This window comes from Cervus elaphus, chromosome 10 (assembly GCF_910594005.1).
Source record: "Cervus elaphus chromosome 10, mCerEla1.1, whole genome shotgun sequence".
NCBI classification, from domain to species: Eukaryota; Metazoa; Chordata; class Mammalia; order Artiodactyla; family Cervidae; genus Cervus; species Cervus elaphus.
Genome location: NC_057824.1, coordinates 28,508,062 through 28,535,840, shown reverse-complemented (window position 1 = coordinate 28,535,840; position 27,779 = coordinate 28,508,062). Strand labels below are relative to the sequence as shown.

The window sequence follows — 27,779 nt, the reverse complement described above, 5'->3', positions numbered from 1 at the left end:
CAGAGCTCAACATATAACATTATTTGTTGTGGTCGCTGAAAAGAAGGCAAACATTCCTTCCAAATGGTGGAGGTTAAGAGCAGGCGGGTCTGACTTTTCCTCCTCCTGCCTGTCCCCCGCCTTCTTACACAAAGCCTCCCTGCCAGTGACCAGGGTGGGCCCTGGTGGGAACAGGGCATCCAGCAGGACAAAGAAGAGGTGATGGGAGTGGGAAAGAGAGAGAGAAAGGCACGTCCCACCAGTTAGAGCTAAAAAACACCTTAGATTAACGGGTCTAATGTTTTTCTGACAAATATGCACTGAGCACCTGTCCTCTGCCTTGCACGGTGCCTGCCATGGTGAGCACAAAACAGACGAGATCCCTGCCCTGGGGGAACTCAGTCCAAGAATTCTGCTCCACGGAAGCAGGGTGTGTCGGTGCCTTTAACCAGACAGCATTCTTCTGGCGACCACACAGGGACCTCCTTCCCTCTCAAGGCTGCCCTTGGTGGTCACGCTCACTTTCCTCCAATTCAAAACACCTAACCCCCTCCCCGCTTTTCCTTCTGCAAAAGAGGAGGTGCGGACACAACAGTTCCCCCTCATCCTGGCCCCAGAGGGTAGGAATAATCCCACGCGGGGCATCACCCCACTTACCTCTTCCCCTTCTTTTCTAAATACAAGTCCACAGCTGACCAGAAGCCGGTGGGTCAGCAACTGACCAAGCCAGACATTTTTTAAAAGCAGATAGTCCTGCATTGAAAAACCTATTCTGCCCCCATTGCAGCTGATTAAATGCACCCATACCTCTAGACGGTTCAGGATTTGTTCACTTCCACCTGAATATATTTGCGTCTCATTTGTTCCAAGTCTCTGTTTGGTCTTTGCTCAGTCTGAAAACCTCCTCCAACCTCGAGACGATTTCTGTACTAAACAAACGTATGTCTTTAACCCACAGGCGAGGGAACGAGACCTCTTTCGTTCCCACAAGAAGGTCTGGAGGACGTAGAGTTATTGAGAACGCAGACGGTTCTGAGGAGGAAATGGACGCTCGCGATGCCGACTTCAACGGAACCAAAGCCAGTGAATGAATGACTTGCTCAAAACGGGACAGAACCAAACCCAGTGGACTTTGCTTAGCACCGTCTAAATCCATTTTCAAACTCCAAACATCACAGACACCCCTCACGATGAATATAAACACCGCCCTGCATTCAGGGCATCATCTTAAGTTTGGAACGAGGTACCAAAGGCGAAAAATCCAACAGGTGACACAGACACACCCATCCTCTCTGCCAAGAACTGTGCAGAGATTTTTTGAATTTTTAGAAAAATATATCCACAGTAACTAATCACTGGCAACTTAATTTACATGAAACGGGGAGAAAGTTACCACCAAGATGGGTGCCCCTGCCCCTACTCCCCAACTTTCCTGCCTGTGGACCCTTCCATCGTCCTCGGCTGGGGGCGGGGGCCGGTTTGAGAATTCCTCTTCCCTCCGGTTCCCACATGTCAGACGCACACAGTTCACTGAGACGAAGCGCCTTCTGTAGTCACGTGAGTTACAAAGGAGACGCCGCGCAAAGGCTAAGAGCAGGAAATTCACACTGTTTTATATGCACTGACTGTACTTAAAGACACCCTCACTAATAAAAGGTTATAAATCACTACAACCGAGTTGGCTTTTCTGTTGTTTTCTAGAGAAAAAGGACAGGACAGGATGGGTCGGGGAGGGAGAGGGGGCAGAGTGGCCTCATTTGTGACCATCCTATGAAGTCAGTGGAGCAGGAACTGGCAACCCACTGGCAACAGTATTCTTGTCTGGAAAATCCCAGGGACAGAGGAACCTGGTGGGTTCCAGTCCCTAGGGTTGCAATGAGGCGGATACAACTACGTGACTAACGCTAATGAAGTCAGGGTTGTTATTTCATTAAATGGGGAAACTGAGGTCTAGGGAGGTGAGAGGAATTGTCTGACACCCCACAGCTGGCCAGGGGGAGAGCAGAACCTCAGAGTGAGTCTGAGGGAGGGGCTCTTCCACGCAGGAGGGGAGCAGCTCAAGGCCCAGGGAGCAGGACAGGGCTCAAGAAGAACATGCGCATCAATCAGAACAGCACGTGATGGGGGCTTCCCTGGTGGTCTGGTGGCTGAGACTTTGCCTTCCAATGCAGGGGGTACGGGTCTGAACCCTGGTTGAGCAAGATCCCACATGGCTTATAGCCAAAAAAACCAAAACCTAAGACAGAAACAATATTGTAACAAGTTCAATAAAGACTTTAAAAATGATCCACATAAAAAATTCTTAAAAAGTAAAACAAAACCAGGTACGTAGTTCAATAAAGGTACAAGTTCAATAAAGGTACAAACCAGGTACGTGGTTAATGTGAAGAATAATAATCGTTCCTTGAATGTTTGAGTTAAAACACAAGACTTCGCCCAGCAGGGGTTGACTAACTTTTTCTATAAACGCCCAGAAATGGTCTCTGTCACATTTTGGTCATTTTTTTTATTATTATTAAACTATCCTTTAAAAATGTATAAATCGTTCTTGGTGTGAGGGCCATAAAAACCGGGTTTAGGCCCATCCTTTCCTTCACCTGCATGCTCTAGACAGAGATGCCTGGCAAAGGTTCCACTCGACACAAAACGACGCCAAACTCAGACTCTGTGGGCTCAAACAGACTGAAAAGAAGGGAATCACAGTGACCGAGGACACGCTGAAAGACCAAAGGTCAGATATAGCTTCAACAGGAAATACACGTGTTCCAAACACAACTCTAAGCTGACCCGAAAGGAAATTTTTAAAAAGTAGGTTTTTTTCATTGTCACTTGTTTTAAAAAAAGTTTTTCACCATCAGATGCTCAAACACAGAAGCACTAACCGGCATTTACTGACTGCCACAATCTAGCTGAAAACCAGTTTCTCTTGATTTTATTGTTCTTTTAAAAAAATAAAAGTACATCTTTTACCGATACAGGTTAGAATGTTGCCATGGTAATGAGGTGAGCATGCGAGTTTAATTCTCTGCTGAATTTCAGTAGCACTTGAAAAGTTCTGTTTTCAACTGGGTATTTTTGCTGTTCTTTTGGAAAAATAACTTAGTAACGGAAGGCTGTTAGGCTGCATGCATATGCCTGAATTCACGTGTTCTTTTTACTTGTGTCCAGAGTGTGAGGCGGCTGTTCAAAACCAGCAGGGAGGAGCCACATGCCGTCTGCATGGAAATCCTGGGTTCGTTTCTTCTTTAATGAGGACGCTCCCAATGCAACCCTGGTGGCTTCGTCTTATCTGAAGGTCCCCTTGATTATTTCATCAAGGCTTTACATGAAGTCCTGTTCTCAGGGGCTGCATGGCTAAGGCCATCACACCCCAGAAACCCTCAGAAGCAGAGGTCACTCCCAGACCAGGGTGGGAGGCTCGGGACAAGGATAGGTCTAAAGGCGACACAGATTTTCCACTGACCTGGTCCCCACAAAATTTACACTGAAACTCAAGCATGCGTCTAAAAGCCTCAGTGTCAGGCAGATTAAAAGTCTTGGAGGTATGCGTGTATAAAATAGAGCTAGTGGGAAGCTGCTATATAGCCCAGGGAGCTTGGCTCGGTGCTCTGTGATGACCTAGAGGGGTGGGATGGGCGGCTCAAGAGGAAGGGGATATATGTATACACGTAGCTGATTCACTTTGCCGGACGGCAAAAACTAAACATTGTAAAGCAATTATACTCCACTTTAAAAAAAGTCTCGGAGGTACACCACACCACAGTTTGAATAAAAGGTACGTGCCTGTTCTATTCTCCACCCCGGGCATGATTTCAGGGCGCTGACCCCTGCTGTGCCATAGCGCGCTGGAGAGTTTGTTCTGGAAGAAGCACCAGCTGTGGGGGGCAGGGTGCGCCTAGGATGGGCTCACACTCCACTTCATAGGTGTCTCCGATCACTAAAAACACCTCTCAAGACCAGCTGGGACTCAGCTCAGCTGACAAGGATGGGGCAGCCTTGGCACCCACGTCGCCCTTTCCAGAAGGTCAGGTTGGTCCCGGCCCCTGGCTGTACATGCCAGCACGGAGGCCGGGGGTTAAGGGACTGCATTTCCTGCGGCCACCAACCCAGGGCCCCCGGCGATGGCCCTGGTCCCTTGGCTATGTGTGACTGCTTGCTCGTATTTCTCAAACTAACTTAAAAAAAAAAAAAAAAAAACACCCAAAACCTAGTTTAAAGAGGGAAGGAGGGGAAGGGCTCGCCTCGGCTTCCGTGGCTTTCCTAAAGCAACATCTTGACTACACCCTGGGCTGACGGCAGCGACGCTGAGGAAACACTCGATGGCGGCTTCCCAAACTCCAGGCGTTTTCCCAACCTTCAGACAGAGCAAACCAAGTTAAGCGGACATTACAGCTGTTCTAGGCTGGCTAGCGCGGGGGCCCACCAAGTTACAAGGGTGAATATCAGGGTCGGGAGCAGGGTCTCACTGGGTCTCACTGTTCTCTCCTGTGAAATGAAGAAAAGGACACTGGCCATCTAGCGCTCACAGCCCTCCCCCAAAGCCACACAAAAAGCCCAGTCGCAGAAGACCCTCCAAAGAACGCCCCCGGCTAAAGGCCCAGAAGTCACGTGCATGCTGGGGAAAACAAATTTTTCCTCTCCTGTCCTCTGTCTGCGCCACTGACCACCCCAAATCTACGTGGCCCAGGGGCCAGTGAGATGGTGGCACATCTTAGAAAATTCTAGAATCTAGAGGCCGCCCTGATTTTTCTTCAGGCCAGAAAATAAATGAAGCTGTCAGAGGTCAGGTTTGTGTTTTCCAATCCAGTGATTGGCTTCAGGAATCCAGTCTGGCTGATTTAGTTTCCTGAAGGTTCTAAAGGGTTAAAAAAAAAATCAAAATCCTCTTCTGGGGGAAGCAGAGCAGTGTTTGAAGCCTAAGTCCCAAACAAGTGATTTATACAAAGGGCCTTCTCACAGCATGAGTGGGAGCTGAGGCTGTAGAGTCAATAAAAACGACCCTCTCCCTGGCCATTAGCCCAAACCAGAAGAACTCAACTACCTCGGCCTTCAGGGAGAGAGATATGCTGACATAATTCCTGCAACTTTCAAAACAACGCTATTGGCCGGGGGTCAGAGGCTTCTGGCTGGAGTGGACGGGTTCTCCCGACACTGAGGAGGAGCAACGCAAGGCACTGACCCTTTGTCACCTAGAGGCACGCTGCTGCCGCCCGGCCGCCGGTCCACGCTGTCTCTGTTTTTGCTCCCCCGCCCTGAGGCTGGGCCACTGGCTCGGCTTGGGGACTGATCGTACACGAAGTTCCGGCAGGAAGCAAGTTTGGACTCCAGGGCCTGGAGAGAGAGATGCTTTCATTGCTCAAGTTGAAGACAAGAACCCTTACACCTCTCATCGGAGCCCATGTTGTTGTTCAGTCACCCAGTTGTGTCTGACTCTTTGCCACCCCCTAGACCGTAGCACACCAGGCTGCCCTGTCCCTCACCATCCCCTGGAGTTTGCCCAAGTTCATGTCCATTGCATCGATCATGCCATCACTGTGATGATGTGTATGGGCCATCAGAGCCCATTCACATTATAATAACTTAAGACAGTGGTTCTCAAACCAGAACCACGTGTTAGAACCATTGTGTTAGAACCCCAAAGCGTGCCCTCCCCGCCCCCCACCAAATTCAGTGTACATCCAACTCATACCATCGGCGGTCTAAGATATCTAGGAGCTTCCTGAAAAGTCACTAACCCCACCTATGATCCAAGTCTGCCTACAAGAAAGAATGAAATTGACTTTTGGAATCATTCACTGTCGCTGTTACCTAGTTACACACACACCAAGTGAGTGGCAGGAGGTTTGAACAAGAATTTGCCTAGCTGTAAACAGACCCTCTGGGAACCAAACGGGCACTGAGATCACCCTGGGCTTCTCTATAATCTAACTGTTAAAATCTGTTTGTAAAACAGCAAACCAGAAAACCAAAAGCCAAAAAGAAAAACACAGGAAAGGAGTTGCAGGCTTCTATTAACTCTGAATACACACATTCTGGTCAATGACAGACTGGCAGGATTTAAACTATGTGGCTTTCCATTTTTTAAAAATTTAGAAAGGCATCATTTTTAAAAATAAGAGAAACTACAGAGAATAGCTATGTGATTTCTTAAGCACCAAAGACTCCCTCCCTGTAATTAACATAAAACCTGTAAGGTCATGTTCTCTGCCCAGCCTTTCAAGATTTTCTCTAACTCCCTGAGAAAATAAAAACCACGTCTGACAAAATATGATTCCCTGGAGGGAATGTCAAACCACTTCAGTATTCTTGCCTCAAGAACTTTATGAACAGTGTGAAAAGGGAAGGCAGTTTTCAATTTTTCTCAGTTTGAAGTAAAATAAAGTAAATAAAGTTTGAAGTAAAATATCATTATTACCATTCAAATTTCCCCAACTGCTGGGGAAAATGGCATAGGGAAAGAACGGTATACCCGGGGATCTAAGGGTGCCTCAGGGTCAGAGCCTGGGTTTGTCTCCCCGAGGGCCTTCCCTGGCGGTCCAGTGGTTAGGACTCTGGGCTTTCACTGCCCAGGGCCTGGGTTCAATCCCTGGTCGCGGAACTAAGACACAAGCCGTGCAGCCAAAACCAACCAAACAAAACTTTAAAAACCAGAACCACCACCCACAGACGCACAGCAATTCTAAGGGACACGAGAGGAGCCAGGCCTACACCTTCACTCGTGAAGCCTCTGCCAGAGGGGAAGTGACCACTAAGTTCACGCCTCAAGTCTCCCGAAGAGAGAGGATGCCACGTGAACCCCGGGCACCACGCCACGTGATGCCGTCTTACCCCCACTTTCCGCAGCAGGTCTCCCACGATGTTGAGGGCTGATATCCGGGCTGCAGGCGTGAGGGGGGTCCCCCCAGCTGAGTCGTCCAGACCTGTGTGTGTAAAAGGACGCATGCGTGACACCGACACACACAGAAAGGTCTGCACTAACGTCTCTGAATGTGAAACCCGGAGGTGGGTCCCTGTGCCCTCTGACCCCCAACGCGGCCCTGTTTCAATCACTAGGATGCTACCCGACATAACGAGAGTACCTGACGACCAGCTTCTCGTAGCCTTATGATGACTACACTCAGTATCTATCTTTAGATGCTAATCTTTGAAATAAAAAACAAATCAAAGCAAGTCCTCTGAAACTCTGAGGAACTCCATATAGCTAACTAACATTCTCAGCATCTGAACAAGGCCCGGTGGTCAGGGTTCCACCCCTCAGAGTCCCCTCTCTCTTCTGAGCAGGGCTCATAGGGCTTGGGCATCAGCATCACCCGTCAGAAATGCAGGATCTCAGGTCCCGCCCACACCTGCGGCATCCGAGGCCCAGCTGAGGCACGTGCTTAAGGTGGGACCAGACGGGGACCTGTGCCTGCCGGGCACAAGCTGAGGGACAGGCCGTATGTGGTGGGGGCAGCCCGGAGCCTGCCCGCCGTCCACCAGCTGTGCGATGTCAGGCCAGCTCCTCAACCCGGCGTCTCCGTCTCCGCATCCATCACATGGAGGCAGGGCTTGCATCACTCGCTTCTTGGGCCTCAGTGCAAATCCAAGGAGGTCGGACATACCCACAGAGCACGGTGAGCAGAAGGGCTGGCGCCTCCTGAGTGCTCAGTAACTGTCTATTATTATTATTATTTGTTATTAAGTGGCCAATCAGAGCCCCACAGCTAATCAATCAGCACAGGGGCTGGGCGAGCACTCCATTTCTTGGTTTTTCCCCCACTCAGCACAGGTTACGCTGGGACCAGTTCTACAGAATGTACTGCTGGACCCACAAAATGTTTTCTCTCGTTACTGAAGTATTTGACTTGGGAGATTTCACATACAACACGAGGACTTCTGGCCTCTGGTCCTCACCAAAGGACCCACACCTCTCGCGGCTGAAGCAGAGAGGCAGCGGCCCCTCTGGACGAGACTTCCGTCCTCAGTTTGCCGCAGACCCCACTGCTCCCTATCGCCTCACATTCAAGAGGCCCCTCCCACCTGCCGCCTGAGCCTGCCCCTGGGAGCTCCGCCTCTGCTCCCCGCTGCACCGCCTGGCCCTGTTTCTCTCTCACCCGGGAAAGCCTTATGAAGCCAAGAGAACCCTCCCAACTCCCATCCCCCTTACCACGTCTTAAGGCCCCAGGAGTGTTTAAACTAGAGCTGGGTCCTCGATGAGCTACGGGGGTGGACGGCACGGAGCCAGTGGCCTGCACCGCTGTGTCTATCCTTTCGGCGTCCACCGAGCTGGGCATGGGCGTCCTGGGTTTCTCCTGCTTTTGCTGCACGGCCAATTCCTGCCGCAAATCTAGGCGAGGAAAAGGATTCAGGTTAAGTCCTTGTTGCGGGTGATGGGGCAGGAGACAAGGGTGAGCAAGAACCACCACCAGAGTGAGAAACTCCGGTGGAAACCCTCAATGAAGCTGACACATGGGACCTTGCCCAGCAGGCTTGCAAGACCACACAGTTTTTCTTTTGAGTAAAAACAAAAAGAATTAAAAAAAAATTTTTTTTAATTATGACTGTACTGTTTCCAGAAAATTCCAATGTATCAGGTTATACAGAGCACCAAGTGAAGACATGCCTTCCCAATCCACCCTCAAATACTCAGCCTCATTTCTGATCACTGTAACATGGGGGTGATTATTTCAATCCTTTTTCTCTGCATTTTCACACATACAGCTTATATATGTGTGTGCATATCTTTTAAGCATATAATTTTTATTAAGCATAACTAGAAACATACATCCACTATCTACCTGCTTTCCCCCTTCAATGTTATGTCCTAACAAGCTTTCTATGACATTTATATCTGTGTCACGTTCGTTTCAACTATTTAACATTCCACAAAATAAATCTATGTAATTTACGTAGGCAATTCATTACTGACGGACATTTAGGAACAACTATGTTTTAAACTCGAGAATTTTTCTTTTTAATCCCTCTTCTACTGGCTACACATTAGAAACCAAATGAATGTCATAAACAAATAACCAGGACTTTAACAGAAGTGCTGTTTAACAGAGGGCATGTCCAAACAGCACTTCTGAACCCAACTTGGATCACTTGCGAATGTGTTAGAAGGCTGGGGGAATTTCCTGGTGATCCAGTGGTTAGGACTCCACACTTTCACTTGACGAAGGTGTGTGTGTGATTCCTGGCTAGGGAATTAAAAGCCCATGAGCTGCATGGCATGGCCAAATTGAAAAAAAAAAAAAGCCCTACCTCTAGAAGTGCTCCAAGGAGCAAATGCTGATGAGATTCCTGAGTTCCAAGCTACTTGCATTAGCAACCATCACATTTCAAAAGTAAAGGGCTGGCTAGCAAGTCCATCAACAGGCATTTTCCCCCCACAAAACTCCTGTGGCTCCTGCTAAGCATAAAGCTGGTGATGGACTTAAATACCCACTAGGGGTCTTTACAGAGTTGGACATTTGATGCTTCCCAGCACAGGGTAGGAATCAAGCCTCAACCTGCCCAGTGTGATCCCCACCCTTGGGCCAGAGCACCGAGAAGGGTGCAGATTTCCAGCAAAGGGCGTGCTGGGTGACACTGTGGGACAGGACACCCTCAGGCCGGGAGAGGGCACGATGCTGGTCAAACCCACGGACCAAAGCCCTGGCCGCCTGACCTCTGGCTTCATCCTTTAGTCGCTGAACAGATTCCAGGAGATTCTCCTTCTCGTCCAGTTCGCTCTCCAGGAAGGCATTTCTTTCGATGGCTTGATTCAAACGCTGTTCAAAGTCCTCCAGCGACATGATCGTGGCCCTGGGTGAGAGACAAGCAAGGTTGCCCGAGGGAACAAACGCATCTGTTATGCACCCAGGAGACGAGACACCCGGGCAGCAGGCCCTGGCTCCCGCACGTCCTAATCCCAGAGATGAGCAGCCCCTCGACTTCGGGACCAGGCTCTTCACCTGCACAGCCTGTCAGCTCACGAGGCGCACAAGGCTGTCCCGCGGGTTAACTGAGGGCATGTCCAAACAGCACTTAAAACATGAGCCAGGACCCAATTAGGACCACAGACAGGCCCCGATCCAATGCCAAGAGCAGCACGTTCCATCTTGTCTCAGACCCACCATGCAGTCAGCATTCAGAACATCCCACTAAGATGCATGTGCAACCTAATAACATGCATTTACATGGCTGAGAGAGGCCTTCTTTATCCCTCAGTTACCTTAACAAGTTAAAAAAGCTCCAAATGCCCAGCCCAGCTGCCCTAACAACCACTTATTTTGGATGATGTCGGCGGGTCACTGGAATGCCATGTTAAAGGCACGGACAAGCGCAGCAATAAGGGAGTGTGTTTAACTCTGTCCGGGACGTTCCCAGTGGATAAGAATGCGCCTGCCAATGCAGGGGACATAGGTTCAATCACTGGTCCTGGAAGATCCCACATGCTGCAGAGCAACTAAGCCCAAGTAACACAACTCCTGAGCCCACACTCGAGAGCCCTCGCGTCGCAACTGCTGAATCTGCACGCTGCCACTATTGAAGCCCATGCGCCCCAGAGCCTGTGTTCCATGCAACACGAGAAGCCACCACGACGAGCATCTTCATCATAATGAAGAGTAGCCTCTGCTCACTGCAACTGGAGAAAGCCTGCACGTGGCAATGAAGACCCAATGCAACCAAAAAAAAAGATCTTTAACTCTGTTTGGACAAGCTGCGTTCTCTGGGACTCAGTTTCCTCACATGCAAAGCAGAGGTGCCGGGGTAGTAACAGGACCTCCGCAAGGAGTCGGGGAAGTGGAGTAACATGCAAAACACACAACAGATGCTTCACAGATAAATTCAGCAAATTCTTCTCACTGATTCCGCATTTATCTCCAAAAGACCTTTAACATTCCCGGAACTGTATCTCATGGTGATTAAAAAGGTCTGGAATGAAGCCCTCCTGGCTCTAACACATAAGGCTATCTAAGTGTTCCTAAGGAACTTGACCTCTCTGGGCCTCCAGGCCTTCAACAGTTAAGTGAGAGTCAATCATTCATCTCATCCATCAACAGATGAATGCATAAAGAAGCCATGGTACATATATATACAATGAAATATTACTCAGCCATGAAAAGGAGCGCATTTGAGTCAATTCTAATGAGATGGATGAACCTAGCGCCTGTTATACAGAGTGAAATAAGTCAGAAAGAGAAAAATAAATATCATACATTAACACGTACACATGGAATCTATAAAGACGGTACTGATAAACCTATGGGCAGGACAGCAATGGAGACGCCAACATAGAGAACGGACTTCTGGACACTGGGTGCGGGGTAGGAAGGAGAGGGTGGTACGGACGGGGAGACCATAGCATGGAAATATACACGCGAACACATGAAAAACACAGAGCCAGTGGGGATTTGCTCTGTGACTCGGGGAACTCAAACCAGGGCTCCGGGACAACCCAGAGGGGTGGTGTGGGGAGGGAGTGGATACATGTATGCCTATGGCTGATCCACGTAGATGTATGGCAGAAACCAACACAATATTGTAATTATGCTTCAATTAAAAACAAATTTAAAAAACCATTCATCTCTTCAGCACTGCCTACTAAGTCCAGATTGAGTCCTAATGTAGGAACTAATGTTCCTACCTCAAAGGGTCTTTTGAAGTAAAGAAGATAAAGTTACCAAAAATGCCTGATTAAAAACAATAAAGGCATGATATTTAAGAACACAAGATGGGAATCAGTTAAAATGACCCTAAGGCTGGCATGTCAAACAACAACAAAGATGCTGCAGCTAGGAATTCATGTAACAGCAAACATCTAAGACTTAAGGCCACAGAGGCTTACTGAAATGCAAACATATGCTATTTATGAGGAGGAAGACCCCAAATCATAAGGAAATCAATTCTCTGTAAGTTATCTAACAAAGTTTAACACCATCCTGATAAAAACACAGGCTTCCCAGGTGGCGCTAGGGATAAAGAACCTGCCTGCTAATGCTGGAGACATCAGAGGCACAAGTTTGATCCCTGGGTTGGGAAGATCCCCGTGAGGAGGGCATGGCAACCCACTTCAGTATTCTTGCCTGGAGAATCCCATGGACAGAGGAGCCTGGCGGGCTACAGTCCATGGGGTCGCACAGAGTCAGACTCCAACTGAGTGACTATCACTCACACTCAGCATTTAATAAAAATACAAACAGGTTTTTATTCAGGGTATAGGCACAGGGGGACTGATTTGAAAGATGATGAGATAACGAAACAAGAATGGCCAGGAGAAGAATGTTAGTTGTAAAAAAAAAGAATGAGACCTCGCTATTTGTTACAACATGAATGGACCTAGAGAGTATTAAATCAGAGACAGACAAGTATCATATATTTCACTTACATGTAGAACCTAAAACATATTAATAAATGAACAAACACAACAAAACAGGGTTACAGAGATTAAACAAGTGGTTGCCAGAAGGGAGGGGGTTGGAGGAGGAGGAAAAACAGGTGAGGTAGACTGAAAGTGTAAGTGTTCATCACTCAGTTGTGTCCGACTCTTTGCAACCCCATGGACTGTAGCCTGCCAGGCTCCTCTGTCCATGGGATTCTCCAGGCAAGAATACTGGAGTGGGTTACCATTCCCTTTTCCAGGGAATCTTCCCAACCAAGGGATCAAACACAGTTCTCCTGCATTGTAGGCAGATTTTTTACCAACTGGGCCATCAGGGAAGCTAGATTAAGAGGGACAAAGTTCCAGTAGCAAAATAAATGTCATAGGTATGAAATATACAATGCAGGGAATACAGTCAATAACCATGAAGCATCTTTGCTTGGTGACAGATAAAGTAGACTTCTTGTGGCCATCATTTTGAAATGTATAGAAATATTGAATCACTATGTTATATAATAGTAACTAACACAGTAGGTCAATTATATTTCAAAACAAACGGATTTAAAAAAGGGATCAGATTTGCAGTTTCAGGGGCCAAGGGAACTGGACGAAGATGTCAAATGTACAAACTTTTAGCTAAAACATAAATAACTACTAAGAACACAACATGCACATAATGATAATTAACACCAGTGTATCTTATCTATGAAAGTTGTTAACAGGCTAAATCCTGAGTTCTTACCAGGAAAAAAAAATTTTTTTTCCCATTTTTTAAATGTTGTATCTATAAGAGATGATGGGTATTCACTAAACATACTGTGATAACCATTTCATTGTGTATGTAAGTCAAATCCTTGAGCTATATATACCCTTAAACTTATACAGTGCTGTATGTCAATTATATCTCAATAACACTGAAAGAAAAAAATGGCCAGGAGAACTGTGAAAGAGAAGAGATCAGGGAAGCTACTTCCACCAAAAACAAAGAACATGTTATTATGAAGCCTCAATAATGAAGAGGGCTGCAGTGCGCAAGTTATAAGACCAGACAGGTCGAAGAGAACCGAAGGTCCAGAAATAGATCCAAATGCATATGAGAGTTTAATTTATGATAAAGGTGGCATCACAAATCATCAATGAAAAAGACGGCTGGTTCAATTTTAGGTCTGGGGACTACCAGGCAGCTACCTGGAAAAAATTAATGTTGGATCTAATGTTGCACCCTAAGATGAACTTCAACTGGATCAAAAACTTAAACTCACTAATTGGTCAAAATCTACCACTGGCTTCTGGAATGCCAGAGAAATGAAGCTCAACTTCAGTGGCATTTCTGGCGTTCCTGAACTTATGTGGATCAATAACCACCTGCCGGTATACAATCAGTTTGACTGGGTAATATCAGCAGGGCACGGCACTTAGGTCTATTGTTACTTTGTGAATATTTGCTTTCAATTAAAGGTAAATATACTAGTTGTCACCTGAGCGACAAATAGCTCTATGTGCTTTATACACTGAAATTCTGTCAACTTATATATAAAAGCGTATCTATTATACAAGAGTAAAATCCATAAAAGCATATTTATTATAGTAAAATGCTGCAATACATAATGACTATGAAAGCAGTTAATCTCACAGATAGTTATGAGAAACTGAAAACAGGAAAGCAGAAAAATAGGTTTTCAGTAAATATTCATATTAAGAGATACATCTTCTCTTCAATAGAGGAGATTAAGAAGAGGTAGCAAGAATACACAGAACTGTACAAAAAAGGTCTTAATGACCCGGATAACCACGATGGTGTGATCACTCACCTAGAGCCAGATATCCTGAAATGTGAAGACAAGTGGGTCTTAGGAAGCATTACTACAAAGCTAGTGGAGGTGACAGAATTCCAGCTAAGCTATTCCAAATCCTAAAAGATGATGCTGTTAAAGTGCTGCATTCAATATGTCAGCAAATTTGGAAAATTCAGCAGTGGCCCCAGTACTGGAAAAGGTCAGTTTTCATTCCAATCACAAAGAAGGGCAATGCCAAAGAACGTTCTAACTACCGCACAACTGCACTCATTTCACATGCTAGCAAGGTAATGCTCAAAATTCTCCAAGGTAGGCTTCAACAGTATGTGAATTGAGAACTTCCAGACATACAAGCTGGATTCAGAAAAGGCAGAGAAACCAGAGACCAAATTGCCAACATCTGTTCGATCACAGAGAAAGCAAGGGAATTCCAGAAAAACATCTACTTCTGCTTCATTGACTATGATAAAGCCTTTGACTGTGTAGATCACAACTGTGGAAAACTCTTAAAGAGATGGGAATACCAGACCACCTTACCTAGCTCCTGAGAAACCTATATGCAGGTCAAGTAGCAATGGTTAGAACCTTACATGGAACAAAGGAGTGGTTCAAACTTGGGAAAGGAGTAACATAAGGCTGTATATTGTCACCCTGTTTATTTAAATTATATGCAGAGTACATCATGCGAAATGCTGGGCTGGATGAATCACAGGTTGAAATCAAGATTGCTGGGAGAGATATCAACAATCTCAGATATGCAGATGATACCATTCTAATGGCAGGAAGTGAAGAGGAACTAAAGAGCCTCTTGATGAGAGTGAAAAAGGAGTGAAAAAGCTGTCTTAAAACTCAACAGTCAGAAAACTAAGATCCTGGCATCAGGTTCTATCACTTCATGACAAATAGAAGGGGAAAAAGTGGAAGCGGTGACAGACTTTGTTTTCTTGGGCTCCAAAATCACTGTGGATGGTGACTGCAGTCATGAAATTAAAAGACGCTTGCTCCCTAAAAGGAAAGCTATGACAAACCTAGACAGTGTATTAAAAAGCAGAGACATCACTTTGCCCACAAAGGTCCATATAATCAAAGCTATGGCTTTTCCAGTAGTCATGTATGGGTGTAAGAGTTGGACCATAAAGAAAGCTAAGTGCTGAAGAATTGATGCTTTTGAACTGTGGTGTTGGAGAAGACTCTGGAGAGTCCCTTGGACTGAAAGGAGATCAAACCAGTCCATCCTGAACAAAATCAATCTTGAATATTCACTGGATGGACTCTGGCCATTTGATACGAAGAGCTGACTCATTTGAAAAGAGCCTGATGCTGGGAAAGACTGAAGGCAAAAGAAGAAGAGGGCAGCAGAGGATGAGATGGCTAGATAGCATCACTGACTCAAGGGACATGAATTTGAGCAAACTCCGGGAGCCAGTGAAGGACAGGGAAGCCATAAGGTGGCAAGGTGGCAAAGTGTCAGACACGGATGAGCGACTGAACAATAACAAGATTTCCTGAATCATTCAAGGTTACCCTTTCACAAGGTCACCCTCTACTCGGTTCAAAGTGCTATTTAATTTTACAGACATACAGCTGGAGGGACCAAAATAAACAGATAGTTGATGGTGCTAAGAAATTACTGTTCTTGCAGTAGACAGTCAAATTTTTCACACATAACTACTAAAAATTTATAATAAAATTGGAAAGTTTTAAAGTGTTTTTTTTTTTTTTAAATAAAACTTCAGCATTCCAGAACTTAATTCATTCTAAAATGATGATTTGGGTCTCTACCTGTTAGGGAATTTAAATAAATGGTTTTATTTAGGCTTCAAAGACAAAGCAGAACAAACCTCTGACTTTGCTTCTAAGCTGCCTGGACACAGCCCTGACTGTCTGCTGTGAGCGCAAGAAGACAGGAGACCAATCTTGAAATTGTTGCGCCCGTGGAGGGGTCTTGGCCAATCAAGCCCCAGGCTTAACAACATTCCAAGTTTTACAAGAGAGAACAAACAGCATTAACATGAAACCAGGGCTGCAATTTGCTCACAGATTGATGATGAGGTCAGTTTGCGTCCTGGGATTATAAGCGGGAACCCCGAACTGCAATATTTGAAGTCTCACCCAGAGCAGACACGCTGCCTGGACCCTTTCCCCAACTGGGACTCCAGATGTGCTATCACGAGACTCCCCAGCACTGTATGAGTCTGGATGTCGGTCAAAACCCAGCACAGTAGCCTCTGCTGTGTCTATTTCTCTTTTCTTTTAATGTTAGTATATTGAAAGTAAGCTAGATAACCTCTAATAAATATTGGTATTATTTATTTGAATATAACAAGTGGCCTATTTCGTTAACAAATCTTCGAGCCTGAGACAAAAGTGAAAACTTTTGGCAAAACACTACCACATCTGATTGTAACATTCAACTATTCACCATTTATAACTTTATTCCTACTCTGTCTCAGGTATTCCTTTGGAAAAGGTGTAAGGATTCTTTACATACTCTAATGTACTGTCTACAGATTATAAAATAAAGTCAAGCATGTATCTGCTGATACTTTTTAAGTGGACCCATCTTTATATTTAGAAATGTCTCTTAATAGTAGGATTCCCTCATGGCTCAGATGGTAAAGAATCTGCCTGCAATGCAGGAGACCTATGTTCGACCCCTGGGTCAGGAAGATCCTCTGGAGAAGGAAATGGCAACCCACTTCAGGATTCTTGCCTGGAAAATTCCATGGACAGAGGAGTCTGGAGGGCTACAGTCCATGGGGTCGCAAAGAGTCACACACGACTGAACAACTAACACTCACATTCAGCAGTTAGCTAAACTATGAATCCAATGCATCTTCAGGAGAAAAAGAGAAAGAGAAAGGAAGGGAGAAGACTACTAGATGAAAACATAACTAACTGCTTTATAAACCTTGGATTGCAGATAAATTTGCCTACATAGAAATCCAAGTTAACTTTCAACAGTAACATGCAACAGACAAAGATGGAAGACAGATGAGAAACTCTCCAACGCTTTAAATTCTCATAGGAGACAAAAATATAAACATCTCCTGAAAGTGATGAGAAAAAACAACTAGCAACCCAATCTGAAACTAGGCAAAGATAAACAGAGTTCACAGAAAAAGAAATAAAACAGTTATTAAACACATGAAAAGGAACTCAAGGTCATTCATAATCCAGAAATGTACCTATTTGTCACCTATTACACTGGCAGAAATCCAAAGCTTGAAAAATGCCGTTAGTGAAGCCAGTTGGAAAACAGAGACTTACACAGTTTTTGGGATGTGAACTGGTACCATGACAGAGCACAACCAGGTAAAAACTATCAAAATTACACGCATATATCCTCTGACCCAGGAATTCCACTTCTGGAAATTCATCTGTGCAAGCAATGAGTATCATTCACTATAGCAACGCTTATCACCGCAAAAGAATGGAAATGCAGCAAATATCCATCCACAGGGGGATAGATAAATAAATTATTATGTATCATACAATACCAACCATACAATAAAATATTATGCGCTTGGGAAGAAATCAACAACAAAGAATGCTCTGTGTCCTATCACAGAAAGACCTCCAAGATCTATTACGTGACAAGGCACTAGTACAATATGTACAATAGTGGGTACAGAATGCTCTTTTGTGGAAAAAGAAAGGAGGGAGTGGGGGGAATAATACAAATTTCTGTTTTTATTTGCTTGAATTTGAATTTCAGAACGCTAGCCCTCTGTCTGGTATTTTTGAATCACGTGAATGCACTCTCTCTTTGTGACAGGCTGCATGATGGCCCCCAATTCTTCACCCTCCCTCTATCCACACCCTTGCTTCAGCCTCACTGTGGGTGGAATGTACTTTCCCAGCCCTTAATGTGGCTTGGCCGTGTGACTTGTTTTCATCAATGAGTGGAAATGGTCGCATGCCAGGGGCTTGCCAGAAATCAGAACATGCTATAAAGGCCACAGTAACCGAGCCATTACGGAAAGTGGAAGTGTTAGCCGCTCAGTTGCATCCAACGCTTTGCAACCCCATGGACGATAGCCCGCCAGGCTCCTCTGTCCATGGAACTCTCCAGGCAAGAATACTGGAGAGGGTTGCTATTCCCTTCTCCAGGGGATCTTCCCAACCCAGGGATCGAACCCAGGTTTCCCACGTTGCAGGCAGATTCTTTACTGTCTGAGCCACCGGGGAATCTCTAGTCATTACAGTGTTGGCTGTAATTCACAAATTACACACTGGGTCAAAAGAGAAAAGAATCCTGCATTAGACTCCAGACTATACTCAGCTCTCCACACCTGTGGGTGGCACATCCTTGGATTCAACAAACTGCAAATCAAAAATTCTGTAAAAAAAAACAAAACAAAATCCAGGAAGTTCCAAAAACCAAAACTTGAATTTGCCGCTCACTGGCAACTGTTTATGGAGCTTTTGATTGACTGTATTGTGTGTGTTTGATCGCTCAGTCATGTCCAACTCTTTGCAACCCCATGGACTGTAGCCTGCCAGGCTCCTCTGTCCATGGGATTTTCCAAGGAAGAACACTGGAGTGGGTTGCCATTTCCTCATTCAAGGAATCTTCCCTCCAGGGATAAAACCTGTGTCTCCCATGTTTCCTGCACTGCAGGTAGATTCTTTATTGCTGAGTCAGCAGTCTTGGGTTGTATTAGGTATTATAATTAACCTAGACATAATTTAAAGTATATGGAAGGCTACACGTAAGTTATATGCAAATACTATACCATTTCATTTAAGGGATTTGAGCATCCACAAAGTCTGGTATCCTCAAGGGTCCTGGAACCAATTCCCCCATGGATACCAAGGGACAACTGAATGGAAGGTTAACATGTGACAGAGATATGCTTTCAGAGGAAAACAGATGAAGTGTTTAACACAAAGTACTGGCACAAGTGGCTATCTACCTAATGAAAATAAAATAGGACACACATTTATACTAGATACAAAAATAAATGCCAGGTAGATTAAAAGCATAAGTTAAAACAATTAATAAAAAAAACTTTCAAAAAAATTAAAGAGAATACATACATAATCAAATGATCAATGGACTTCCCGGGTGGTACAATGGATAAGAATCCACCTGCCAATGAAGGGGACACAGGTTCGATTCCTGGTCTGGGAAGATTCCGCATGTTGGGGAGCAACTAAGCCCGTGCATCGCAACTACTGGGCCTGCGTGCCTAGAGCCCGTGCTCCCCAAGAAGAGACACCACAATGAGAAGCTTGCACACTGCAAGGAGAGTAGCTCCCCTCTGTCCCCCAGTCACTCGCTGCAAATAGAGAAAGCCTGTGCACAGTGAAGACCCAGCCCAACCGAAAATAAATAAAAACAATCAAGGGGATCTCCATAGTGAAGCCTGTAAATCTGGAAGCAATAAAAGGAGACATAACTGATGACCTAAGAAAGAAAAATATCTGTATGGAAAATCATACCACAAAGTCAACAGACAAAAGTTTATTCTGCAAAATATGTTTTCAAGGCAGGACAAAAGATCAGTGGCAAAAATACATAAAGAACTTTTACAAACTAATTGAAAAAAAAAAAAAGTTCCACTTCTGCTAATACTAAGGTAGCTTGTATCAAACCAAGTATCCTAGATTACAACTACAAACTCTGGGTAAAAGAAGAAAAACAATGATCTGACAGCCCTGGCAAAAGCTGGAAGGAAGCCAACACGTGGAAGGAACAGCAGTGACTGAGTCCTGTATCTTTATAAGCTTTGTGTCTATGGCTTGGGTGATAAAAATCCACCACCTTGGGGGAGTCCCCAGTTCTGCATATAAACTCTTCCCCTATCTCTGACTGACCCAAACCATGCAGACAAGAAGCAGCCTAATTAAAAGAATCAGATTTCAGCTACTTCCCAAAAAGGGGAGACAGAGTTTGGAGTGTGAGTTCAGCATACTTAATAAACAAACAAAAACATAACAGAATCCATAGCTTCTGTAACACATCATTCATAATGTCCAGAATGTAAACCAAAATGACTAGACAAATGAAGAGCAAGAAAATGTGACCCAAAACTCAAGAGAAAAGGTGATTACAGGAAATCAACCTGAGGTAACCCAGATGTTATAATTAGCAGAAAAGGATCTTAAAGAAGCTATTATAACTATGCTCAAGGATGTGAAGAAAGAAATCTCAATAAAGCAATAGGAAATTTTAGATCTGAAGATAAAGTACCTAAAATAAAACAGTACTGGAACTGACTTCCCACCAGAACTGGAGGAGGGAAGAAGGAGTCAGTGGACCTGAAACCAGATCAATAGAAATGATCAAATTTGAGGAACCAAGAAAAATAAAATTTAAAAAGATATGAACAGAGCATCAGGGAACTGCGTGACAATATCAAAAGGATCAACATGTGTGTCGCTGGTGTTCCAGAAGGACAGGAGAGAAAGAATGGGGCAGCAAAAACACTTGGGGAAATAATGACCAAAGTTAAACTTGGCAAAAGATAAATTTACAGACCAAAGAAGTCCAGCAACCCCCTATCAGGAAAAATACATACAAAACCTAGGAACATCACATTCAAACTGCTAAAAACCAAAGATAAAGTGAAACTCTTGAGAGCAGCCAGAGAAAACACACTAGGTTATAAACAGGGAGTGACTACTTGGGTTACCACTAGCTTCTAACCCCCAGTAAGGAGTTCAAAAGACACCAGAACATCTTTAATGTGCTGAAAGAGAAGAAAACCAAACCAAACCCTGTCAACCTGAATTCCATATCCGGCGAAAATTTCCTTTACCAATGAAGGCAAAAGAAAGACATTTTCAGAAAAACTACAGAGAGGAGAATTCACCATTAGCAAACCTGCACCACAAGAAATCCTAAGGGAAGTTCTTCAAGCTGAAGGCAAATGATAACCAGAGGGAAACTTCAGGAAGGAATGAACCGGAAACCATAGACATATGGGTAAATATAAAAGGCTATCTTTTTAATCTCTTTCTTTCATGCATTAAAGCTATAGCATAAAGTTTGAGGGCAGTAAGTGAAACGCTAAGGTTTTGAGACTGTTACATTTGGTTCACAGTTAACTAACTAGACTGAAAAGCTGAGCATTCAGCTCAGTTTGGACTGAAAAATTGTCCAAACTGATGGAACCGTACGCTCCCTATGATCGATGCATGTTGCTGTAATTTACATCTAAATTTTTTAAAGTGCTTTCTTAAAAAAAAAAGCACCTGGCTCACAGTAGTTATTCAATTACTGTTATTTATTATTGTTAGTAGTCTGCTAAACTATAGAACATTGGTTTAAGAAATATTGTCTTATCACTGAAAGCACCGCAGATGTCCATCAGCAGATGAATGGATAAAGAAGATGTGGTACATATGTACAATGGAATATTACTCAGCCATTAAAAAGAACGAATTTGAGTCAGTTCTAATGAGGTGGATGAACCCAGAGCCTCTTATACAGAGTGAAGTAAGTCAGAAAGAGAAAAACAAATATTTCATATTAATGCATATATATGGAATCTAGAAAAATGGTATTGATAAACCTATTTGCAGGGAAGGAATGGAGACGCAGATGTAGAGAATGGACTTGGGGACACAGTGGGGGAGGGAGAGAGTGAGACGAATGGAGAAAGTGGCATCAACACATATACACCGTCAGGTGTAAGATGGATAGCTGGTGAGCAGTTGCTATATGGCACAGCCTGGAGCTCTGTGATGACCTAGAGGGGTGGGATGGGGGGACAGGAGACAGGGGATATATATACATATATAAATATATATATAATTATGGTTGAGTTATTCTGTCTGTGGTGGAAGCCAGCACAACATTGTAAAGATTAAAAAACAAAGAAAGAAATACCATCTTATCCAGGGCCAACTGAGCACATGCTTGTCCTTCCGCCCAGAATGTTCTCACCCCGTACTCTTCCCCTGGATAATGCTGAGGCATCCCTCGGTCTTAGCCTAAAGGGCATTTCCTTTGAGAAGCCTTGCCCAGCATCCTCCCAGCAAAGGACAAATGAACATCTCGGACCACGTGCCCCCACAGCACCCTGGACCTGCAGCACTTCTGCTTGTTGTCCATTTCCCACGAGGTTGTACAGCCAAGGGCCCTGGCTCTGCTCTCTGCTGAATCCCCTACCCTTGACACAGTGTCTGGGACCCAGAGACAGAAGGATCCCAGACCTCTTTTCTCCTTCCCCACATACCGTTTGGCTCTTTCCAGGTCATCGTTGGCTTGCTCCAACTCTCTGATGTACTTCTGCAGTTTATCTTTAATGGCTTTTGTCTGGGCAAGGTCATCCTCCAAGGCTGAGATCTGCCGGTAGCCTTCAGAATGCTGTGTTTTAAACTTCTCCTGAAGGACAGAATCGACACTGAGTGAATGACTTAAGACTCCCAACAAGGATGTTTATTTCCTTTCCCCGTCATCTCCTTAGGATGCTGAAGGTCAATCCTGGGACGTACTCTCTCCCATTGCGATGCACGTGTGTGGTTCCTAGCCACTAAGCATCCGTTCCTCCCCTCTGCACAGCCCACCGACACCCTAATTTCTTGAGGACCTCTCGCAGCCTCCACAACGGCCAGGGGACAAGCCTAAGCTCGGTCAGGAGAACCTTCTGTCCACAGACATGGGCTCTTAAGCAAGTGAGGGATGATGGGGGGAGCCAGGAGCTGTCCAGTTCCAAGTGCTTCCTGAGCATCTGTCTGCACCTGGGCCCCTCCCACAATGGTCCCGGCCGCCTCTGGTGTCCAGAAGCCCCCAACCATCTTAAGCAGTCATTCTGTGCAAGGTATCCACAGCCAAAGAAAGCATCATCAACCTCTCTGAGCCTGACCCGCAAGAGCAATACTGACGCCCTTCACGTGACATCCCTGGGTTACAGGGACAAGAGGAGGAATCCCAGTGACTTTGGTTCTCATGCCTCACAGTCAGAGCAGGACTGTGTTCAATGACTGTTCTGACGTTGTGACCCAGGACGCTCTCCCGGTGGCATGGGGTATTTAGAAGGAACCTGGGCACCTCTGGGGAGGGGGGGAGAGCAGGGAGGCAGGGGGAGGAAGGAGGAAGGGAAGAGAAGAAGGAAAAAACCGTAACTGTTGCTTTTACCAAAAGAAGCTTAGTGACCTGGCCGGTGCTTTCCAAGGCAAGGAACAGCTCAGATGAGGTCTCAAGAATCTGCTGGCCCCAGTCACAGCAGCTAACGTGTACTGTGGGCTTCTCTGGCGGCTCAGTGGTAAATAACCCACGCCAAGCAGGAGATGGGGGTTCGATCCCTGGGTCAAGAAGATCCCCTGGAGCAGGAAATGGCAACTCACTCCAGTATTGTTGCCTGGAGAATTCCACGGACAGAGGAGCCTGGCGGGCTGCAGTCCATGGGGTCTCAGCGACTAAACGGCAACATTTACTGCAGGCTACTCTGTGCGAGCCTCTGGGCTCAGGACAACCCTCCCGTTGCCTGACTGAACGCCATTTCCGAGGTGTGAGAACTGAGGCTCAGGCCCATCGTCAGCCCAGAGTCAACGGGAGAAAACGGCTGAGCCAAGACCCATCCTGGGCCACCCGGGCTCGCGCTCACGGAATGACGACGCTCAATGGCCCTGGACCACTTCCACCTAGGTTCACAGAGGAAGTGATCACACGCGTGTGCATACACACTCACACACTCCCATGCTCTCCCTGTCTGGCTCCGCTTCCAAATTATTGTCTGTCATCCAACAATCTCAGCAGCCTTCCCCTGTCTACAAGAGGAACGAAGACACTCCCTGCCCACAGGAAAGGCCTGAGCCTAATTTGAAAGTTAAAAACAAGCCAACTCCTGTCTTTCCTCAGTCAGTCTGTACACAAAGCTGTTGCTAAGAACAGTGTGGAGGCTCTGGGGAGGGTGAGGTAATGGTGCCCAGGGCCAGAAAGGCGTGGCCAGAGCCTTCGCGAGAGGAGAAGGGCCTCAGGACAGACAGACAGACGTTACAGGGCAGGGGTGTCTGTCCTCATTCACTCAGTCTCCTCAGATGCTCTGCTTCCTGGCTGTGAGCACGGGAAGCATCTCAACTCCGACAAGCAGGGGCCGAGCCGGCCCAGGCTCGGGCGAATTCCCAGGCGTGGCTCTGATCGCGTCCACCCTTGGCCTGGGTGCACCCCCAAAATAAAACAGGAGGGTACAGGATCCCAGGTTATTAACCTAAATTCCTACGCGGGTTCCCAGAGGACGCGGTTAACGGGGCTTGTCCACCAGCACAGAGATTCAAATGATGTCCTTTGAACGTGGGGACATGAAAAAGCTGTTGGGCTTTCATCTGGGGCTAATTATAATAAACTGTCAGCTGATGGAGGCATCAATAGACGCTCTGTTGGATCCCTTACAAGCTTTTTTATTCATCTGGCGATGAATAAGCCAGTTGTCAAGGAGTCCGACTCAGTTGAAGACTTCTCCCTTCGGTGACAGAAATATGTGCTGAGGGCCGTTCTTCACTCCGAGGTCATCCCCTTCCTCTCCCTGTGGCTCACAAACCTCACAGAGAGGTCTTCCGCCAGTTCAAGGGCTTGGTCTGGAAGTGGTTACTTACTTAGCAAATGCACATTTACCAGCATCTGTGCAAGTCCTCCTAACCTCTCCAAACCACGGTTCAAACCACCAGTCTTCTGGCCCCGAGCCCCCTTCAGTGTAAAAGCTGTAATGGTTCCCCAGTGCCCAGGGCAGCAGTCAGGCTGTTAACAAAGTGAGTGACGTGGGCCAGGTGTAACCCACAGATGACACTCAGCCCCCGACGTCAGAGTTGGGGAGATGGGGGGGATAGTAGCTGGGACTGGAGTGACCTTGCTCTAAGCAACCACGACTCTGCCTTTTGCGGGTATGGATGAAGGCCAGGCTGGGGTGGCAGAAGCCACCAGGGGAAGATCAAAGGAAACTGGAAATCCAAGTTCTTACAAGAAGCCTCACAATTCTGAATGTAGATATTAAATATTTTTTTTAAAAACCATTAAAGAGATAAATGTTACTATCAAAAGAATTCTGAACCATAAGCAAACCTTCACCTCTAGTTAATAGCCTACTGCAGTATTTACAGGGAAGCATACAGAAGTTGGTGATTCACTTTGAAATGCCTGGGAAGACAGACTGATGGACGGACAGATAATAAAGAGCAAGTTTGGCAGAGGTCATTGGCAGAGCCAAGGTGGTGGATATACAGGTGTTCGTTGGGAGATTCTTTCAACCGGACTGTGTGCTTGAAAGCTTTCATGATAAAATGTTGAGTGAAAACCACCAAAGGCTTAAGCAAACCACATCTATGGGCCAGACTGACCTGTGGATGGCTAGCCTGGACTCTGGGGTCTACACCATTAAAGCTCTGAGTCCACCATTCAGCTTCCAAAGTCTGTGGGGTCTTTCCTCCGCTACTCCTCACCCCTCAATCCCCAATCTATCTGCTGGCCCCACTTTCTCCTGTGTGCCAGTAAACCCGGATTCCCAAGGTCCACTTGACGTTCATTCTTGCCTGTGTCTGAGCATCGTTTGGCTAAATGCTTCCAGCTGTTAGGCCTGTCTTCCCCACGAGGCTTCCAGGAGCCAGGGCACACCTCTTTCCTGCGCATCACACCTAGCCCTGGGCTCACACTGCAGGACCTTGGCTTTTTCCCCCCGTGGCTCATCAAAATAAATAGGAGCAGCTCTGTTTTAAAAAAAAGAAATTAAGAAAGAAAAAAAAAAAGACACGCAGGCCTGCTGGAGCCCCACCCAGACTTCCCGAGAACTAGAATCTCAGGGCGGGGTGGGGCCAGGCCCATCTGATGTTTATAAAGCCGGCCAGGTGACCCTGCCTGGCAGGGAGAGCCGAGAGCCGTCTCTAAGGCCAACGTAACACTTCGCGAGCGTCTGCTAACTTACAGTGTTCAGTCTTTACTTCTCAGAGCAGTGGTTCTCCAGATACTCAGCAATGTCTGCAGGTACTTTTGCGGTCGCCACCTGAGGCAGGAGGTGCTACTGGTGTCTAGTGGGTGCAGACCAGGGATGCTGTTGAACACCCCGCAACATAAAACTCGGCCCTGGCAACAAAGAGTCATGTGGCTTCAAATGTCAAGAGAGCCCAGGCTGAGGAGCCTGAGTTCTGCCCAACAGAACTTTCCACACGATGGAAACATTCTACAGCCTCTACATTCACACTGACACCCACTAGAGACGTGTGGCTACTGAGCACTTGAGAGGTGGCTAGAAAGACTGAGGAATTAAACTGCTGTTTATTTTACTTTCATTAAACTTAAATGTCAATTGCCACACGTGGCATTTCAGACAGCATAACCCTGGGCTTTAAAACAATCAGCAATTCCAGCCATGATCCATACTCTAGAAAAGTCTACCTTCCACATGTGCTGTGGGATTGCTAAGCATGGCCACCGGACACGTGTGAGACCTGTCTTCAGTTCAATTCAGTTCAGTCGCTCAGTCGTGTCTGACTCTTTGCAATCCTACGGACTGCAGCACGCCAGGCCTCCCTGTCCACCACCAACTCCCGGAGTTTACGCAAACTCATGTCCATGGAGTCGGTGATGCCACCCAACCATCTCATCCTCTGTCTCTTACAGGGGCATTGGGAGCTCAAGGGCCCCTCATGCCTGCAGTTCTGGGGGCGGGAGGGAGCCTGGGCCAGGGCCACACCTACAGGCTCCCTTCTCTGGTCATGGGTGCGGACGCCCACCCACACACCTGGGTGTGTCTCCCCTCACCTTGATGGTCTCCAGCTCCATGCGAAGGTGGTTGTTTTCCATCAGCAGGTCCCTGTTTTTGCTCTCAGTTTGCTGCAGCTGGGTCTCCAGTTCTGCCTCGTATTCCCGGCTTTCCTCCTGGAATTCCCGGAGCTCCTCTTGCGTGTTCTCTGCCCTGCGGGATTCCCAGATGTCAGCTCATCACTGAGTGCTTACGCGTTGCTGAGTCTTAGACGTGGATCTGCTCTTTATTCAACTGCCTTTTGAGGCAGGGACTGTCATGACCCGCATGATACAGATGATGAGGTCATCTGTCTCAAGGTCCTCCCAGGCGGCACTAGTGGTAAAGAACCCACCTGCCAATGCAGGAGACCTAAGAGACGCAGGTTCGGTCCCTGAGTCAGGAAGACCCCTGGAGGAGGGCACGACAAGCCACTCCAGTACCCTTACCTGGAGGATCCTGTGAACAGAGGAGCCTGGCGGGCCACAGTCCATGGGGTACAAAGAGTTGGACACAACTGAAGCGACCGAGCACACACACACACACACGTCTCAAGGTCAAACGAGTCAGAGACAGAGCGTGCAGCCGTGCCCACATGTGCACAACCACAGCCCTTTCTTAACCAATTCACCGTCCACTCATTCATTCGATGTGTATCTTCTGGGACCCAACATACAGTAAATATACTTCAGACTGTATACTCTCTGCAGAGTTATTTACAAGCAGAAACTGGACATAATACAAAGGTTCACTTACCATACCACTATCTAGGGTCCCTGGCTCCATATCCCAAACACCCAATTCTGGCTTCTCAATCCTTAAAATTCAAGGCTTTTTTTTTTTTTCAAAGAAACAAGCCCTTCCCTGGTGGCTCAGATGGTAAAGCGTCTGCCTGCAAAGCGGGAGACTTTGGTTCAATCCCTTGGTCAGGAAGATTCCCCTGGAGAAGGAAATGGCAGCCCACTCCAGCATCCT

At 46.3% G+C, this 27,779-nt stretch overlaps 2 protein-coding genes across 7 annotated transcripts in view; one reads left to right on the top strand and one right to left on the bottom strand.

The window, feature by feature from the left end:
• MYH11 (myosin heavy chain 11) overlaps positions 1–1,649 on the top strand; it is a 125,449-nt gene extending 123,800 nt beyond the window's left edge. For 3 of the 5 annotated variants that reach the window (XM_043914392.1, XM_043914393.1, XM_043914391.1), the window contains one exon: positions 938–1,649. In XM_043914392.1, coding sequence (XP_043770327.1) covers positions 938–1,070 — 133 coding nt within the window. In that variant the 3' untranslated portion in view covers positions 1,071–1,649. The remainder of the gene's footprint in view (positions 1–937) is intronic. The other 2 variants (XM_043914395.1, XM_043914394.1) reach the window with 1 other exon arrangement.
• A 1,236-nt stretch (positions 1,650–2,885) lies between these two features.
• Positions 2,886–27,779, bottom strand: part of NDE1 (nudE neurodevelopment protein 1) — a 34,978-nt gene continuing 10,084 nt past the window's right edge. The window contains exons 3-9 of one of the 2 annotated variants that reach the window (XM_043914400.1): positions 26,825–26,978; positions 22,311–22,459; positions 9,629–9,765; positions 8,126–8,305; positions 6,808–6,899; positions 5,159–5,310; positions 2,886–4,464 (exon numbers count right to left, since the gene is read on the bottom strand). In XM_043914400.1, the coding sequence (XP_043770335.1) occupies positions 4,452–4,464; positions 5,159–5,310; positions 6,808–6,899; positions 8,126–8,305; positions 9,629–9,765; positions 22,311–22,459; positions 26,825–26,978 (877 nt within the window). In that variant the 3' untranslated portion in view covers positions 2,886–4,451. The remainder of the gene's footprint in view (positions 4,465–5,158; positions 5,311–6,807; positions 6,900–8,125; positions 8,306–9,628; positions 9,766–22,310; positions 22,460–26,824; positions 26,979–27,779) is intronic. The other variant, XM_043914399.1, reaches the window with a different exon arrangement.